The following is a 17314-nucleotide window of genomic DNA, read 5'->3' as shown; positions in this document are numbered from 1 at the left end:
GGGTGGGAAGGGGGGGTGAAGAAACTGGGGGAGGAGTGCGACAGTCTCCCTTTGTGCCATCGCCCGGGTTGCTGCCACTTCTGGGGTGCGCCACTGCTGCGCGCTGTGTTCCTACGGATTAGCCGGCAGGAGAAGACCTGACGGCTGCCGCCTTTTTCATTGGTGTTTGGGTTGCCTTTCTTTCTTCTTAGTCGTATGTGTCTGTTCTGTGAAGATGCCAGACCCCTTGTGCATTCTCACATGCTTACCCTTCTGTGCCTGTTTGGTAAGATAGAGAACACTGGCGTGACTTTGCTTCGTAGTAGCAGCCAGTGAAGTGGTGGGGGGGTAGGAGTCTGCTCTCCCACCACTCCCTGCTGTACAGCTGAGCAGTTCCCAAAACAGTTGGGTTTGATTTAAGCGTGTTGCCACCAGCGAGGCAAAAGGACTATGCCGTGGAACTCTGCTCTCACGCTGCGTCTCATGCAAACTCAGTTGCCTCCCCTGCAGAGCGACTCTGTGGCCCTGGTGCTGCTTTGTGTGGGTGACGGCTCAGTTGATATGAGCGCAGGGGCCCCTGGGAGAGTGTTTTTGGCGTCATGTTTGAATCAGACCCCAGCGTAACAGGTTGATGCCAATTTGAGATCCTTTCTACAAATCTAATCCAAGATGTTTCTGTGACCATGCATTTCTTTTTTTGCCATTGTTAAGAGTTATTATTTTATTGTTTTGTGCTGTTGGTTGATGCAATGTGATAATTACAGATTTAAAAACATTGGAGTGGGGGGAAGAGAAATACATTCCATGCAGGAGTATTTGTGTGCATCCGCTGGTTTTATCTTCCATGCTGCACTCCATGGGGGTGAACTGGAGGCCTGGCTGGGTACAGTTTTATGAGGAGGTGCTTTACGCCGCATCAGACCATCTTCTTTGGCCCTGTCTGCTCTAGCCAGCAGTGGCTGCCTGAGATCTCTGGAGGCCTTCATGGCAGAGGGACTCTTTTCCACTGGAAATGCAGGTTTTCTCCTTCAGCAAAATGTTTCCTGAGCCTCGCCTTTTTTTAAAATTGGCTGCTTTTTTTCTACATACAAAGCTAATATCAGTTGAAATTTAGTTAATTCACATTAAAGAAATTCAAGCCATTGTCATAAAATCAGTTAAAGGGCAAAACAAAAATAAATTCAGCCCCTTAGCCCTTCTGAGCAGTGCAGCGTAAGAGGGGTGGCCCATTTCACAAGGCTGGGACTGCCCCAGAGTCTGTTCTGGCCTGAGTGGAGGCTGGCCTGACCTCTCTTGGAGAAAGAACAGGAAGCAGGCCTTCATGGGTGGGGGTTAGGGTTGTCAAGGGTGGGTTGGGAAATTCCTGGAGATTTGGGGGTGGCGCCTGGGGAGGGCAGCATTTAAAGGATGGAGGAACCCCACTGAGGTATAGTTATATGCGGCCCACCCTCCAAAGCCGTCATTTTTTCTCTGTAGTCTGGAGGTCAGTTGTAATTCCAAGAAATCTCCAGGCCCCACCTGTGGGGCGGTGGCTTGAAAAGTTTGGGAAACACTGGTTTAGACTGAAGCAACTGCTTAGGATTGTACTGTTAATTAAAAGACATCCATTTCATGTTACTCCTGCTTTGCCCGTCTAACACAATTGGGAGTGGTCTTCACCTCCTTGCTTTTGATTGGAACTTGTTCTAAAGCAGCCCTCCTCCCCTTTTCTGTTGTGTGTTGACCTAATTCACTTCATTTTATTTGATGAAGTGAAGCACCGGCTTGGGGAAGCTTATGCTGTCAGTCTCGAAGGAACCACTGGACTCCTGTCCTGTTTTACTCGAACAGACTAATGCAGCTGCCCATCATCTGTTATTTTTTTTTATTAGGGTCACCCAAAACATCAAGGAAGTGGCAATGTGCCAGCTTTTTCCAGAAGTCTTGCTCAGACTGAGTGTTCAGTACCAAAAACAAAGGCATGATGGCAAAACTGAAGGCTGAAGGCTTCGACTGTAAGACTGTGCTTCAGCTTTCATTTGGATGAGATGGGGAGTCGGGTGCCCAAGTGCTTTTCAAACTGAGCAGGTTGCTGTGTTTGGATTGCAGAGCAACTCTTAACTGAGTAGAACACCTAGATTTGAGTCCAGAGTCTATTGAAGGCAGCATTGACTCCTGAAAGGCTATACCCTGAAAATCTTGCTAGTCTCTAAGGTGCTTCCAGACTTGAATCCTGTTCTTCTACTGCAGACCAACACAGCCACGGCCACCAAGAAATTATCTTCTTCAGAAGAGACACTTGCAATTTGGTGCTCATTATCACGCACGCTGTAGGATCCCCAGCAAGGGCCCATCATCTGTGTCTCAATGTACAGAACGTTGCGGGTTTTAAGAATTTCACTCACAAAAGTCCTGTGGGGTAAGCCGAGGATGTGTTTTTCACAGGGGTAGCTGAGGCTGGAATGCCTGCTGGGAGGAGAGTCACTGGAGAGCTGCCTGTGCCTTGCTCTCCAACTGCACGTCTTCCACCCACAAACAGCAACGTTTGAGGAAAGGCAAAGGCGTGGTCTGTCCGCAGCCACTCTGGAAGCTTATTTAGAGGGGGAATTCCAGTTTTAGAATATCTCTGCCTGCTGATTTTCAGGAGATCCTAAGACAAAAGGCGATGGCCTGGCTCACTGGAAAGAAAGAAGTCGGCATCAGTGTTACAGGATCATGTCCCTTCACGCAGCTGCCACCGGAAAATGCTGCCAGGGAACAGGTTTCAGCAGTTGGCTCCCTACCACTGTGTTCCTTTGGACTATTTTATTTTTTTAAAGTAGAATTATTTTTCTGCTAACCTAGTTTAATAGTTGCCTTTTCCCCGAGGAACTCTGGGCACTGCCATTCTCTGTTGGTGCTGCAAAGTCCTGTGTTTAAGTTCCCTCGTTCAACAGTTCACCCTGCTTACGTGCACTACGCTTGTGAAACAGAAGTGCAGTTGATCTGCTCAGGCTGTTTGGGTTGTTGTTGTTTTTGTCCCCTTGGTGGTGTCTGAGCGGTGTGCACAGTAACTAGACCGTCAAACACTCAAATGTGTGGCCGTTTATGTGCAGTGTTAATTTGCCAACTCTGAATCTTCTGATTTGCAAGGCAGTTTGAAGAGTAAACCAAAATGAAACTAAAATTACTATGTAACCATTATCCCCCGCCCCAGAAACGAAGGACTAGCTCAATGAGAGTTAGTGTGGTGTCGGGTAATGTGTCGGACTAGGACTGGGGAGAGCCGAGTTCAAATCCAGATTGACCATGAAGCTCAGGGTCTTGGGCTAGTTGCGCTCAGCAAAATCCTTCCTCACAAGCTTGTTGTGAGGATAAAAAGAGAAACGGCAATGTGCACAACCCCAAACTCTTTGCAGGAAGAGGAGGGCAGGAAAAGGTAATAGAGAACCCATTGAGTACTTCTCGGCAGAGACAACTTTTCCGAATGAGCAAAAGCCCCTTGCCCTTCCGGTGTGGTCTGGACCCTCTGGACCCATTAATTTGTGTATCCTGCCTGGACTCCTCCCCGCATGGAGGTTTTTTTTGGGTGCAACAGCCGGACCACAGTGCAAATATCTGATTTGAAATTAGCATGTTTCTCTAAGGCGTGACCCAGGGGAGGCGGATTTCTGTAACAGTCATGCAAACAGGCTTCTAATGTGGATAGGTATTTGGCATGAGAACTTTGTCTTCACACATGTTCATGGGGCAGGTGTAACTTCCCTCTCTTAAGCAGAGTCTGCATCCTCACCCTTGGATGTTGGAACAACCCAGCAAGGAAGTACTTAATCCTAACAATGGGGCTTGCTTAACTTTAACGGTGTGGCTTTAATGGTGTGGAAATGCATCCTTGAACCAAAATCGGGTTAATGCTTGAGAACAGTAATTCTCAACCATTGGGATGCAGGGTTTTCGTAACAATTACTAAGAAGTCTCTCCCTCAATCCCCATGTCCACCTGCAAGTCATAGCATGTCACCATGCTGTCCCCTGCTGACTTTTACCCGCCATGACCTATCCAGCAGACCTTTTAGGGTGCTCGTATTATCCTTGCCCACCAGAACATGTCTGTGATCTGCCGCTTCCTGCCCACCCTGCCTACCAGGGATTATCCATCGAGCTGCTGTGATTTTTTAATGTCCTTAACACTTGCTGAAAACGATAAATGTAATAACAGAATGCTTGTAAACCTATAAATGTCCTTCTTGGGAAAAACAGACTTTCTGTTTCTATCCTACTGGGACCCAGGTTCTTTGGCAGAGTGATTGGTGAGATGTAAGATACGAAAGGGCGAGAACCCAGCTTCAGATTAAAGGCCCAATCTGTGACCCTGGACTCTCAGCACCACAACAGTGTGTGGTTTAGAGGCAGGCTGACGGGAGCTTCTCTTTCCTGGGCTTGGATCCAGCCTGCTCTTCCACTTCATCTCGGGCGGTTCCATCCCGTGTGGCTTTTCTCTATGCAGGTCCCATGATTCCAATAGAGTAGCGGTGTGCATTAAAAAAAATCATTAAACTTCAGATGTGGGTATATTAGACATGAAAATTTTGGGGATTCCTGAAAAATCCTGAATCCCTGTACCAGTATGGGATTTTTCGGGGGCATTTCCAATCTGAAAAAAATCAGGTCCATTATACCTTATGGGGAACCTTTCTGGGGCTCTGGGGGGGTGTGTGTGTGTTTTTTAAGGCACAGGCACCAAATTTACAGCATAGCTGCTGGTTACTAAATTGGGAGGGGTAGCAAATACGGTAGAAGACAGAGCCAAGATGCAGGATGATCTTGACAGGCTGGAGAAGTGGGCTAGAACTAATAAAATGCACTTCAACAAAGACAAATGTAAAGTACTGCATTTAGGTAGGAAAAATCAAATGCATAATTATAGGATGGAGGAGACTTGTCTGAGCAGTAGTGTGTGTGAAAAGGATCTTGGGGTCTTAGTAGACCAAACACTGAACATGAGTCAGCAGTGTGATGTGGTAGCTAAAAAGGCAAATGCAGTCTTCGGCTGCATCAACAGAATTATAGTGTCCAGAACATGCAAAGTGATGGTATTGCTTTACTCCGCTCTGTTTAGAGCTCAACTAGAGTACTGTGTTCAGTTTTGGGCACCGCAATTTAAAAAAGATGTAGACTAAGCTGGAACGTGTCCAGAGGAGGGCAACAAAGAGGGGTCTGGAGACCAAGTCCTATGAGGAAAGGTTGAAGGAGCTGGGTATGTTTAGCCTGAAGAGGAGACGACTGAGAGGGGATATGATAACCATGTTCAAGTACTTGAGGGGCTGTCATATTGAGGATGGTGCCGCGTTGTTTACTGTTGCCTAAGAAGGTCGGACCAGAACCAACGGGTTGAAATTAAATCAAAAGAGTTTCCGTCTAGACATTAGGAAGAATTTTCTAACAGAGCGGTTCCTCAGTAGAACAGGATTCCTCGGGAGGTGGTAAGCTCTCCTTCCCTAGAGGTTTTTAAGAAGAGGTTAGATGGCCATCTGTCAGCAATGCTGATTCTGTGACCATAGGCAGATGATGAGAGGGAGGGCATCTTGGCCATCTTCTGGTCACTAGGTGTGTGGGGGAGGTAGTTGTGAATTTCCTGCATTGTGCAGGGGGTTGGACTTGATTACCCTGGTGGTCCCTTCCAACTCTATGATTTTATGATTCTACTCTGCTTAGAAGAACCCCCAAGTTTGGTAAAGATTGGGTCAGGGGGTCTACTTTTATTGGACTCTATATAGAGGATGTATGGGGGCCAATAAAATTGGACACCCTGCCCCAATCTTTACCAAACTTGGTTCTTCTAAGGAGAACCTGCAAATTTGGTGCCACTACCTTTAAAAATATCCCCCCTGAGCCCCATATTCCCCATGAACTACAGTGGAGGGGTGGGTGGGGTTTAAACACCCGTGGAGGCATTTTTTTCTCTTTTAGCAGCTGTAGCTGGCGATCTCGAAATGATCCTGAGAAAAGCCGAATTTTTCAGGACTGGGATTTCCGACTACAGGTTAAAACTGCAAAAAAAAAAAAAAAAAAAAAAAAAACCCCAAGAAGGTTGTTTTGGGATTTTTTTCTTTCCAGTTTGGCTTTGCCAAATGCACACCCCTACAGTAGCATCGCTTTTGCAGGTCAGAGAACCCCCCCCCCTCCTGTTTTGACCACTGGAAAAGTTGCTTGGATCCAGCCCCTTGTGCCTCTGGAAGAAGGATATTACTATATGCAAAATGTTTCTTTCAAAACAACATTAAAACTGTGCTATTAGTTGCAGCCCCCCGAAATGAAATTGCCTTACCATCTCCGCCCTCCCATGATAGCGCAAGCAAATCCCACTAAGTGTTCCGCAGCGCCTTAAAGACTTGCCAGTTGATGGTGACAACTGATGAAGACCTTTTCAGCAATGTTTCTCAGACCCATCATCTGCCACTGGAAACGAAAGGCAGGAAAATGGTCCGTTTTGGTTCATGTCCTTGCCATAAAAAGAACAGGGGGAGGGGGGGAGATAAACACGTAGCCTGGGTACCCTTATTGTTAGGAGGATGGCCCAAGACAAAGTAAGGAGGTTAAGATCACACGGTGCTCTCGGCGGATTCTTGGGGTTGCCTTCTCTCCTGCTGATGGTGCATCAATGGAAAGTTCCCTGCACTACCCCAAAGCAGTGCCCTGAGTGGAACAGATACCCCAGATCCAGCCTGTCGTTCAGCATGACCTCTCTTCCCGATCCCCCACTTCTGAAGCCCTTTGGCCCTCCAGTTTCTTCAAGACTTATCTGAAGTGTCTAAAGAATTAGAGCTGGAGCCCTGCTCTCTGCTTCCCTGCCCAGTAAGGCCCAGCCCGGCCCCTTGAATGTGCGGGCAGCACCTGCCCTCTCAGTCTTGCCTGACCAAATTCACCCCAGCCAATGTGTACAGGTAAGTTTGCATTTGATAATGCTATCTGGCACAGCAGAGGGCAAAGTTCACACCTGAACCGGAACTGAGCGCTGCGTTACCTGAATCCTTCCTGCATGTAAGTAGACCACCCTTCCTTCAACGTCCCGGTTGCTGCTGGTTTGGGAGGGGGAAGGGCACGGCTGTGGCTCTTTCAAGGCTATTCTTCGCCCCCCCCCCAAGCTAACGTCAATTGTAAACCATCAGGGTGCTTTATGGTTTACAGCACAGAGAACTTTCATGCCTTCGCCTCAGGCCAGTCTGATGTATGATAAAACTAAATCCTAAAGACCAACACAATTTATTCCAGCCTAAGCGTGCCTTCCATGGAATGAATTCTGTTTGCCTGCAAGGTGCCGCTGGACCTCCCTTTCGTTGGCTGCAATAGAGTAAACACAGCTCCTTCTCTGGAATAAAGTGATGTGTGTTTACCTGGAAGCAAATCACACTGATTTCCCGTGGATTTCCTTGCAAGCAGGCGTGCACAGAATTGAATCTTTAAAGCATTCTGCTGGACTAGGAGTTTTCCTCTGACCCAGTGGGTGCTTCTGAACCTGTCCCCTTTTCATGCTTTTGTTTTAGATGGTTTCTTAAATCATGTGAGAGGTTTAAGTCACCTTCGAGCTCTTTTACATGAACAGTATGGTTGCCATAAATGCAGGGGGCGGCAATTGTGTCTCAACGTGGTTCTGAGCCACAGGAGTCCTTACATTGGCCTTACAACCCCGTCCAGCAAAAATGGATTATGCCCATCATATGGGAAGCAGCCGCAGGAGCCAGGCTTCCAAGGCCAAACGGTGCCAGATGCTGAGCTGCGTGGTGTATGTGGCGCTCCGCACAGCCCGGGCAAAAAGTGACTCGGGCGGGGCAATCGTTATCTGAAACGGTACGAGAGCAAAATGTTCAGAACTCTATTCTTTCCCCTTCCACCACACAGCTGAGTTTCCTCTAGTCTGCAATCTTTGGCAAACAAGTATTTATTTCATTTATTTTTTTAAAAATTATTAGCTGCCTTTCTTCCTTACAGAGCTCAAGGTGGCTTACAATATAAATAAATCACATAAAAAAAAAACAATTTAAAGCCACAATTTAGGATTGCTAGTAAATCTAATCAAGTGTGATCTTAAATAAAACTCTTCAGCTGCCTCCTAAATATCAAAAGTGAGGGGGCCAGACGCACTTTCTTGGGGAGGTTCCATAATCCTGGGGCTACCACCAAATAGGCCCTCTCTTCTGTACCCACTAAACAAGCTTATCTGGTCAATGGGTCAGTCGAGAGGGCCTCTCCCTGTGATCTTAATTCCCGGGCAGGACGCTCCTTCAGATACCCGGGTCCCAAGCTATGTAGGGTTGCTGAGGCATTATTGCTGAGCCTTTCAACGCAGGCTGGTTTTCCAGCCAAGCCACTTAAACTACTGCGGGAGAGGGAAGGTGGCACAGGGAGGGGTGTGTGCCTGGGTACTCAGCATGGGAGGCAACTGGCATCTCTTGGATCCACGTGGTCCACCACAGCTGCCATAACCATCTTTGGGAGGGAAGCTAAGGTAGAGAAAGGGGAAAAGGGGGGAGTCCTTGTCTCTCTCCTCTCTTGGCTTGATGGCATGTAGAGTAAGGCTCTCAAAGGCGAGGAGGGCCATCAGTACAACCCCAGGGGCAATGAGCTCTCTTTCCCATCGGTTCTCTTAAGAGAGAAGCTGCTGATTCGCACCTGAGATCCTTTTTGCTGCTGGGACTTAGCTATATATGCCCCTGGATGTGAAATACGTGGGGGGGGGGGGCTCCTTGCTCTGTGAACTCGATGACTCTTCCATCTTCTTTCTCTTCCCTTAGCTATCAGCATCCAATGATCTTCAGTGCATTGCGGCTGCAGTCAACAATGGTCTCCCTGCCTAAAGGTAACCAGGACCACTTGGCTTTTATGGTTCCACCTGAAGTCTCAGTTAAACTTGTTTAATGAATTTTTATCCTGCCCAGAAAGAGAAGGATGAGTTCCCCTGTTTCCCTAACACATGTATCGGCTTCCCCAAACTAAGGGGGTACAACCTCACAGCAGTCCTTACTGGCACTGCTGGTCTTCATCTGGTTGGGGATTCTCGTTTGGCATGCCAGCTTGTCTCACCGCATTTTTTTAGCAGTATACTTCATGGCTGCATTGATGAGTGCGAGGGGCTTTACTGCAGTTTGGGGAGCCTTGTTTGGATCTGCAAGATGTACCCTGTTTTCAGGCAGCGGTCAGTGCTGTCATTTCAGTCATGTTGAGGATCCTACAGTGATCCAGGTCCAAAGAAAAGCTACTTGATGGTGCCAGTCTGAGGGGCAAACTGCACATTACGATGTACATGAGTCCACCGCGAGGACTCACATCTGCAAGGCAGCTGTGAGTTCCCATGGTGGACTCATGTACATTGTAACATGTAGTTTGGCCCGAAGATTTGCTCTAGATTTTCCAGACACTTGCTGTGAATAAAGAGTTTTTAGTTAAGTACCAGAAGAAGAAGAGTTGGTTTTTATATGCCGACTTTCTGTACCACTTAAGGAAGAATCAAACCGGCTTACAAGTGCCTTCCCTTCCCCTCCCCCACAACAGACACCCTGTGAGGTAGGTGGGGCTGAGAGAGCTCTAAGAGAGCTGTGCCTAGCCCAAGGTCACCCAGCTGGCTTCATGTGCAGGAGTGGGGAAACCAGCCCGGTTCACCAGATTAGAGTTCGCCGCTCATGTGGAGGAGTGGGGAATCAAACCCGGTTCTCCAGACTAGAGTCTGCCGCTCCCAACCACCGCTCTTAACCACTACACCACACTGGCTGTCAAATAGTGAAGAGATTGTGCTGTTCTCAGGATGCACAACAAGGTATATATAGCTTTCAACCAGGGATAGGATTGCAGCCAGTGGCGGTGTTCAGTCTCAACCTAGAAATCCATCCAGCTACTGGCCAGTCTCAAATTTGTCGTTTCTGGGTAAGGTGGTTGAGGGAGTGGTGGCGGCGCAGCTGCAAGGAGTTACTGAAGGAGGCATCAGTACTGGATCCATTTCAATCCGGCTTCCGGCCTGGCCATGGGACGGAGACTGTGCCTGTCGCTCTCACGGACGATCTCCGGAGACAACTGGATCAGGGCAGGTCAGTGCTGCTGGTTTTACTCGATCTCACAGCAGCACTTGACACGGTCGACCATGAGTTGTTGACCCACCGCCTCGCCGGCAGCGGTGTATGTGGGACAGCCCTTCAATGGCTGTCTTAATTCTCTAGGGCCGGGGACAGAGGGTGGCAATTGGGGTGAAATTCTTGGTGTGTGGGGCCCCCCCACAAGAGGCAAGCCTCTCCCCAGTGCTCTTTAACATCTGTATGCACCCCCTCGCCCAGTTGGTCCGGAGCTTCAGGCTTGAGTGTCATCAATATGCAAATGACGCCGAGCAGCTGGTCGGCCTCTGCTCCGGAAAATCTGGCCAGATGTTTGGAGGCCATGGCAAAGTGGCTAAAACAGTCACCTAAAACGGAACCCATCGAAGACGGAGGCCCCGTGGCTGGGCCGGGGAGATCTGGATAGGGGATTCCATCTTCCCTTTCTTGATGGGGTTCAATTGGATCCAGCGGATCAAGAGTTTTGGAGTGATCTTGGATGCCTAGAGGCCCAAGTCACACAAACTGCCAGGACGGCACTTTTTCATCTACCCTAGGGCCCTTAACTATCTCAGACCGATCTAGCCACAGTGATCCATGTGACGGTCACCTCTAGATTAGACTACTGTAACTCACTCTACGCAGGGCTATCCTTGAGGACTGATCCGGAAATTGCAACTGGTCCAGAACACAGTGGCCCGTGTCCTGACAGGGACCCCTTGGACAGCACACATCCAGCCCGTGCTTCACCAGCTGTACTGTCTCCAGATTGAATTCCAGATCACGTTCAAGGTTCTGGTATTAACCTTCAAGGCCCTTAATGGTCTGGGACCACTGTATCTGCAGGACCGCCTCTCCGTATATACCCTCCAGAGAGCCCTATGATCAGCTGGACAAAATCTATTGGTGATCCCTGGACCTAAGAACATACGGCTGTTCTCAGCCAGGGCCTTTTCAGCCATGGCCCCAGGCTGTTGGAACTCACTGTCTAATGAGATCCACACCCTGCGGGATTTAGCTCAATTTCGCAGGGCATGTAAGACAGATGTTCCGCCAGGCAGGAACAGTTGAGGGCAGCAACGGTTACCATCTGAAGCTGGCCTCCCCTTCCCCTCCCTCTTCCTTCCCTTTTCCTATTCCCATTTTCTGCCCTTTCTCTTTTCCATCTCCTCCTCCTGAGCTGTGACATCTAGAGATGGTTGATCGACAGCCACCGAAGGAACATCACCCCTGTAGGAAGTGATATGGCGCCATTCAGATAGCTATATTATTATATGCAGTGTTGTTTTATTCAAATGTTTTTAAATTATTGTGTATCTTATTATCATTGTTTATACATTTGCTATGTATACTTGACATTAGCTGCCTTGAGCCCAGCACTGCCGGGGGAGGGCAGGATATGGGGAGGGGCTGTGCCTCAGTGGTAGAGCATAGGTCCCAGGTTCAATCCCTGGAATCTCCAGTTAAAGGGACAAGGCAAGTAGGTGATGTGAGAGACCTCTGCCTGAGACCCTGGGGAGCCGCTGCCGGTCTGAGTAGACAATACTGACTTTGATGGACCAAAGGTCTGATTCAGTATAAGGCAGCTTCATGTGTTCATCATCATCAGTAGTAGTAGTACAGTCACTGTCTTTGTGGTTTTGCTGTAGATCCAGCGAAAGCGCCATTAATTACTTCCATAAAAAACTGTGAGCCCAGCAGTGTGGACCAAATGCTTTGGTCCTCCACAGCAGCAATCCATGGCTAGACTGCCTCCTGTCGTCCACATGGATCCTCTGCTGTCTGGGAGAGCTCCAGGTTTCATTGCGTGCAGGGAGAAAAGGGGTGGTGGAAACCCGAACTCTTTTACTTCTATAAAAACTGGTAGTAGAATGCAGACGGCAGAAGTAAACATTAATGTTAATAGCAGGACTGAGTTGGAAATACTACTTTGAAATAAATGTTCTGAATAGTGTAAATTTTACCCTCGTTAACACCTCAATTAAAGAGGGTCATGTGTCAGCGTTCTAGATTGCTCCTCACCTGAACTAACTTGGAGATAGATCACAATCTGAAGAAGTGAGCTGTGGCTCACGAAAGCTCACACCCTGCCAGATATTTTGTTAGTATTTAAGGTGCTGCTGGACTCTGGCTCTTTTCTACTGCTATGAACTAACTGGGGTTTGTCTTTTGTCCTTGCCACCCTGGCTCCGGACACAGAATTCCAGAACAAAGATGATGCCTATTGCTTCTCCTTAGCTAAGGCCCTTTACTGCGTCCACACTCCGGTGACGGTGGGTTTCTACGCCCCGTGGGGACACTGCACGAGCTATCTCTTGAACAGGATCCAAGGTGAGTTCTCGCACTTAGCTGTAGGGAACAAGGAAAGGAAGTGCCTCGTCCAGTGGAAGTGAGTTCTGTAGGCTACAGAACTCATGGCTGCTGGGATGAGTGACCATACTAGAAAGGGGCAGATGAGACTGAGTGGAGGACGAGTCTCTTAGTATGAAGACTGCCGGCGGGGTAGGGGTCTGTTTCCTTTTCCTGTGCCTCACCGGAGGTGTAACCCGAACCGGAGGCAGCCAGCTGAGGCTCCCCACTGCCCTGCTATGTGATCTCGCTCCCTGCAGAAGTCTCTGCACCACCTGGTGCTTCCCGACACCCCAGTCCCACACTGAGGAGGGGCACAGAAAAGGGAATGCCTTGGGGCAGAAATCCAGGGGTGGATTTCTGTCCTGCCCAACATCAGAGGAAGAGTTTCCCAGGACAAAATTAAATGGAAGACCTCCCCAAAACACCACTCCTGCCATGACCCATATTGACGATTATTTCAGCTGGGAAACGTGCCCTTTTGGTCCTCCATCTCTTGCGCTTTTTCTTGTTGGGGGAGACCAAGGAAGGCTAATCTATTCCCATTCGAATTCTGTTTTCTGCATCACTTCTCTGATATTTATTTTTTGACACTTTCTCATTTTTGCACCCCTAGTCCCATTGCATTGCTTATTAGATCTCTCATACCATTTGATTACATTGTGTTACACCATGTAATCCACCTTCAATCTCAGTGAGAAAGACAGACTATAAATGAAGGAAACAAATAAATGAATAAACGCTGCTCTGCCCCAGGACTCAGCTTCCAGCTGAACAGCCAGGTCTAATAATACTGGGCAGTTATAAAGTGCTCTCAAAAATCAAAGCGATTTACAATGAACGAGTACCAAAACAGGCTTCTGATCAACAAGATCTGTGGTCTAAATCTACTTTTTTGCCTCAGACTACATGCATCGTCAGTCGTTGAAAAAGGACAAGCAAGAGTTTCAGCGGACGAGGGTGAAACAGCGCAAGGCCTCTGGCAGGGATCTGCTCTCCCTCGTCTTCCTTATGATCTTTTACCGTCCTGTCCTGACCCCACAGCACAAGCAGAGGAAGAACATACGGCACCTCTTCATCCAGTTTAGTGCCTGGGAATACGCCGGCAGCGACCAGCTCTGGGCAGGCCTGATTACGGCTCTGTGCGATGGCATTGAGGGCTATTTTGGCCTCGTCCCCATGAGTCTCTATAGGGCCGTGGGCAGGAAAAGTGGCATCGTTCAGGCACCTCTCAATAAGGAATGGGTCAGCAAGAAATACCTCTGCCTTCCATTGTGGGCCGCTGTCCTTCTAGTTTCAGGAGTGGCAATTGTGGTGGCCGTCCTCCTCTTTATTTTTGGGATCCCTGTCGGCGACGCATCGGGAGATGCCATCGCTCTTGTTGAGGGTGTTGGGGCCACAGCGGTTGGCATCACCGTGGCGGCAGGCATCAGGATCGCCATCGTGGTGGTGCGGAATGTGATCATAAATCAGAAGGCCCAGCTGGAGAGGCAGATGAACAGGACAGACCTCAGTGCCCAGCTGGGTTTCATGAGCAACGTCAAGCGGGAAGTCAAGGTTGTCGCCAGGTTCCTCCAGTTCATGGAGATCTTCCAGCGGAGGAAACTCCGCGTGGTGCTGGTGATCTCCAGCTTGGACCGGTGCAGCCCTGACAAAGTGGTGGGAGTCCTGGATGCCATGAACATCCTTCTCTCGGACTACGAGGCGCCCTTTGTCTCTATCCTGGCCGTGGACCCGAGCGTGATTGTGGCCTGCGTGGAGAGCTCCTTGTACATGAAAGGCATGGCCAACAATGGCTACGAGTTCTTGAACCGCATCATCACACTGCCCTTCTCGGTTCCCAAGATGGACTGCGACACCAAGATGCAGCTGATTAAAAATATCGTGGAATGGAGAGAAGAGCAGGAGAAAAGCTATGAAGACGAGGAAGAACTGGGAGCGGATTCCCAGGAGAGAAACTGGCTGGCGAACCAGGCTTCGGGATCTCTTCCAGGATCAGCCCTCTGCCCTTCTGGGGACTCTGCAGACTATAACGGGCCCGAGCAGATAAAAGATGATGCCGAGATACCTTTGGTGGTTACAGTTCCTGGACAGCAAGAGCCGCTAAGAGGGAGGGGTGGGAAAGGCTTCAAAGCCAAAGACCTAATCCGAGAGGCTTTGGACTTCCTCCGGGATGAAAGCATGAAGGAATATATGACGGACAACATGGTGCAGATGAAAAGGATCGTCAATACCATCTCTGTCATGGTCAGGCTCATGGCGACGGAGGTCCCCCGGGAGAAGCTGTGCCCGCAGAAGGTGGCGGCCTGGGTCCTCCTGGCCAACCAGTGGCCCTGTCGCCTGAGCTGGATCTTGCAGTGCATTGAGGACGACGAGCAGATGAGTCGCTGGGGCTTGCCCCAAGGCTGCCCCCTGGCTCCCAGCCTCTTCCTGTGGGAGGTGTACCAGAAGTACGTGGAGGAGCTCGACATGTTCAAAGCCCAGCTGGAGAAGCTGCTGGAGCTGGATGGGGACCCCGAGATCTTCCAAAGCTTCCTCAGCTGCCGGTTCCGGGTGGAGGACGCCCTCTTCTTCCTGCCGTTTACAGTCAACTTGGACTTCTCCTTGAAGAGGCACATGGAGCTGTTGCGAGGCAGCCGCAGCCTGAAGCGAACAGAGAAGCTGCCGGGGCTTTCCCAGTGTGCGCTGCTGAGGATGTCGGTGACCGAAGTCTGCAGGGAGGTAGGTGGACGTGGGGTCGTATCGCTCAGTGTTGGAGACGGAGCCTCATGGTCTACTGGGGGTCCCCAACACAGCGCATATAAAAATATTCAAAAATTTGAACAATTAAAAACAGCCTTTAAAATTATAAAACAGTTCAATCAAAACACATAAACAAACCACACCAGAACAAGGGAGGAGGGCCAGTAACTGTTACTGGGGGTATGGCAAACGAAACGAAAATGTCTTAACCTGCTGGTGGAAGACACTGATAGAGGAGACAAAACAACTCTCCCTGGGGAGGGAGTTCCAAAGTTTTGGTGCCAAGCCCGAGAAGGGCCTTTCTTGGGTTGCCACCTTGTCTAGCTTCAAATGGTGGGGTCAACGGAAGCAGGACCTCTGGAGATAATAGGAGGGAGCGGGTAGGTCCAGATGGGAGAAGGCGGTCCTTAAGGTATGTTGGTACATTACAGGTACCTGTCAGTTTTCCCTAGTAGGAAGGGTTTAAAGTACCGTATATACTCGGGTATAAGCCGACCCGAGTATAAGCCGAGGTGCCTAATTTCACCCCCAAAATGGGGAAAAATTAGGCACCCACGTATAAGCCGAGGGGGAAATGCACCCCCCCGCAGGCTTACCTGAGCGGGCTCCAGGCGCGCAGGCAGGCAGTGGCGGCCACCTCCCTGTGCGCAGGAGGCCCCGCAGGGTCAGCTGGCAAGCAGGAGGACTGGCCCGGGTGGGGGGTGGGGTGGGGGGGAAGAAACCGTCGCCGCGGCGCAGAAGGCGTGATCTCGCAAAAGGCGCGACAATCGCGCAAAAGGCACGATTGCGCAGTGGGGTGGGGTGGGAAGAAGCTGCCACCGCCACCGCGCAGAAGGCGCGATCGGGTGGGGTGGGAGAAGGCGGGACAACCCGCCTATCAGCTGGCCGGCGGGAGCGTGCTGGGAGAGGGCCCAGCAGGCGAATTACCGTATTGACCCGAGTATAAGCCAAGTCAATTTTAAGCCAAAAATCATGGCTAAAAAACTCAGCTTATACTCGAGTATATACGGTAGTTTGGTGTGTGTGTGTGGGGGGGGTTCCAGCAAGAAAATAGCTGGGGAGGACTGGGTTAATGCGCCCCCCCCATGCTATTCTCTTTTTTGGAAAAGCAATCCTAGTGATTGTATGAGCAAGGGTGGGGGTGGGAAGTTGGGTATGCTAACCTTAAGGCCCTGAGCCTGTTCTCTGCATCCTGGGCTGAACTCTCAGCTGCTGACCTCCGCTCTGGCTCGCCCTTCAGCCAGTGACCTCATTTGGACAGCCACATGGTCATCTACGGATCACTGCACCTCCCTGGATTTAGGATTGCCAATATCGGGTTGGGAAATTCTTGGAGATTGGAAGATGGAGCCTGGGGAGGGGGAGGGGGCTTAGTGGGGAATAATGCCATAGAACCCACCCTCAAATGCAGCCATTACCTCCAGAGGAAATTGTCTCTGTAGCCTGGAGATAGTTGTAATTCTGGGAAATCGCCAGGCCCCATCTGGAGGTTGGCATCCTATTCTGGGAAGAAACCGATATTTACTTTGTTTCATGAGCTGGCTGCAGCCTGTTGATTCCTGGTCCTCTCTGCCATTGCAGCCATGGTGAGGGATGGCTTAAGCGCGTACCGTATGGGATGCAGTCATTTCTTCCCACCCTTTACTTTTCTCTTTCTGCAGGTGAACAAGCTGGGCTTGAAAGAGGAAAACATGCAGCGGTGCAAAGAGAGGCTGAAGGAGCACAATTTGAGTGGCAGGGCCCTGGTTTATAGCGACAGAAATGAAGTCAGAGAGGCTCTGGGTATGGGCCTAGGGGAGTGGATGACTTTCAGCATGTATTTCTTTGGCTCAGTTCCCCCCCAGGGTTCCTTTCCTTCCACGGCATCCCCAGCCCTGGTCTATGGCGAGAAGAACTGGTTGGGTTTGCAAGAGAATGTGTCTAGAGGAAGCCGGTTGTCCTTGAACATTTCCAGGGAAAATCTTCACAGATGATTTGGCTACAGGCTTCTGATTTGTGCCAGAATGGACAGCAGAGGCTGAAATGAGAACTGGACTTGCTGTGGTTACAAAATTCAAGCATTAGTTTTGTTCCAGCGATGGGTAAGCCGGCCCAGAAGGTCAGGATCTGATGTTTACTCTCTAACCCAGGAACCAAGTTGGGTAACTTGGTGTCTTTGGGAATCCTCCACATTCTTCTGAAACTGGAGGCCACAAGTAATTTGCATGT

General features: G+C 49.7%; 1 protein-coding gene across 1 annotated transcript; it reads left to right on the top strand.

Annotated features, from left to right (window-relative positions):
- The first annotated feature begins 6815 nt into the window (after positions 1-6815).
- On the top strand, positions 6816-17079 carry LOC130474287 (NTPase KAP family P-loop domain-containing protein 1-like). The gene is made up of 5 exons (XM_056845839.1): positions 6816-6880; positions 8729-8793; positions 12215-12346; positions 13257-15085; positions 16768-17079. The coding sequence occupies exons 1-5, from the start codon at positions 6816-6818 to the stop codon at positions 17077-17079; spliced, it is 2403 nt and encodes an 800-aa protein (XP_056701817.1).
- The last annotated feature ends 235 nt before the right edge of the window (positions 17080-17314 follow it).

Source organism: Euleptes europaea, chromosome 3 (assembly GCF_029931775.1).
Source record: "Euleptes europaea isolate rEulEur1 chromosome 3, rEulEur1.hap1, whole genome shotgun sequence".
In the NCBI taxonomy this organism is placed as follows: domain Eukaryota; kingdom Metazoa; phylum Chordata; class Lepidosauria; order Squamata; family Sphaerodactylidae; genus Euleptes; species Euleptes europaea.
Note: the sequence above shows the minus strand (reverse complement) of the source record. Positions and strands in the feature narration are given on the sequence as shown.

Excerpts from the sequence above, each read along its gene's own strand:
- LOC130474287 (XM_056845839.1), top strand. The coding sequence starts at position 6,816 with ATGTGCGGGCAGCACCTGCCCTCTCAGTCTTGCCTGACCAAATTCACC. Across the intron at positions 6,881-8,728 it reads ACCCCAGCCAATGTGTACAG|CTATCAGCATCCAATGATCT; the intron begins GTAAGTTTGCAT and ends CTCTTCCCTTAG. Across the intron at positions 12,347-13,256 it reads TCTCTTGAACAGGATCCAAG|TTTTTGCCTCAGACTACATG; the intron begins GTGAGTTCTCGC and ends TCTAAATCTACT.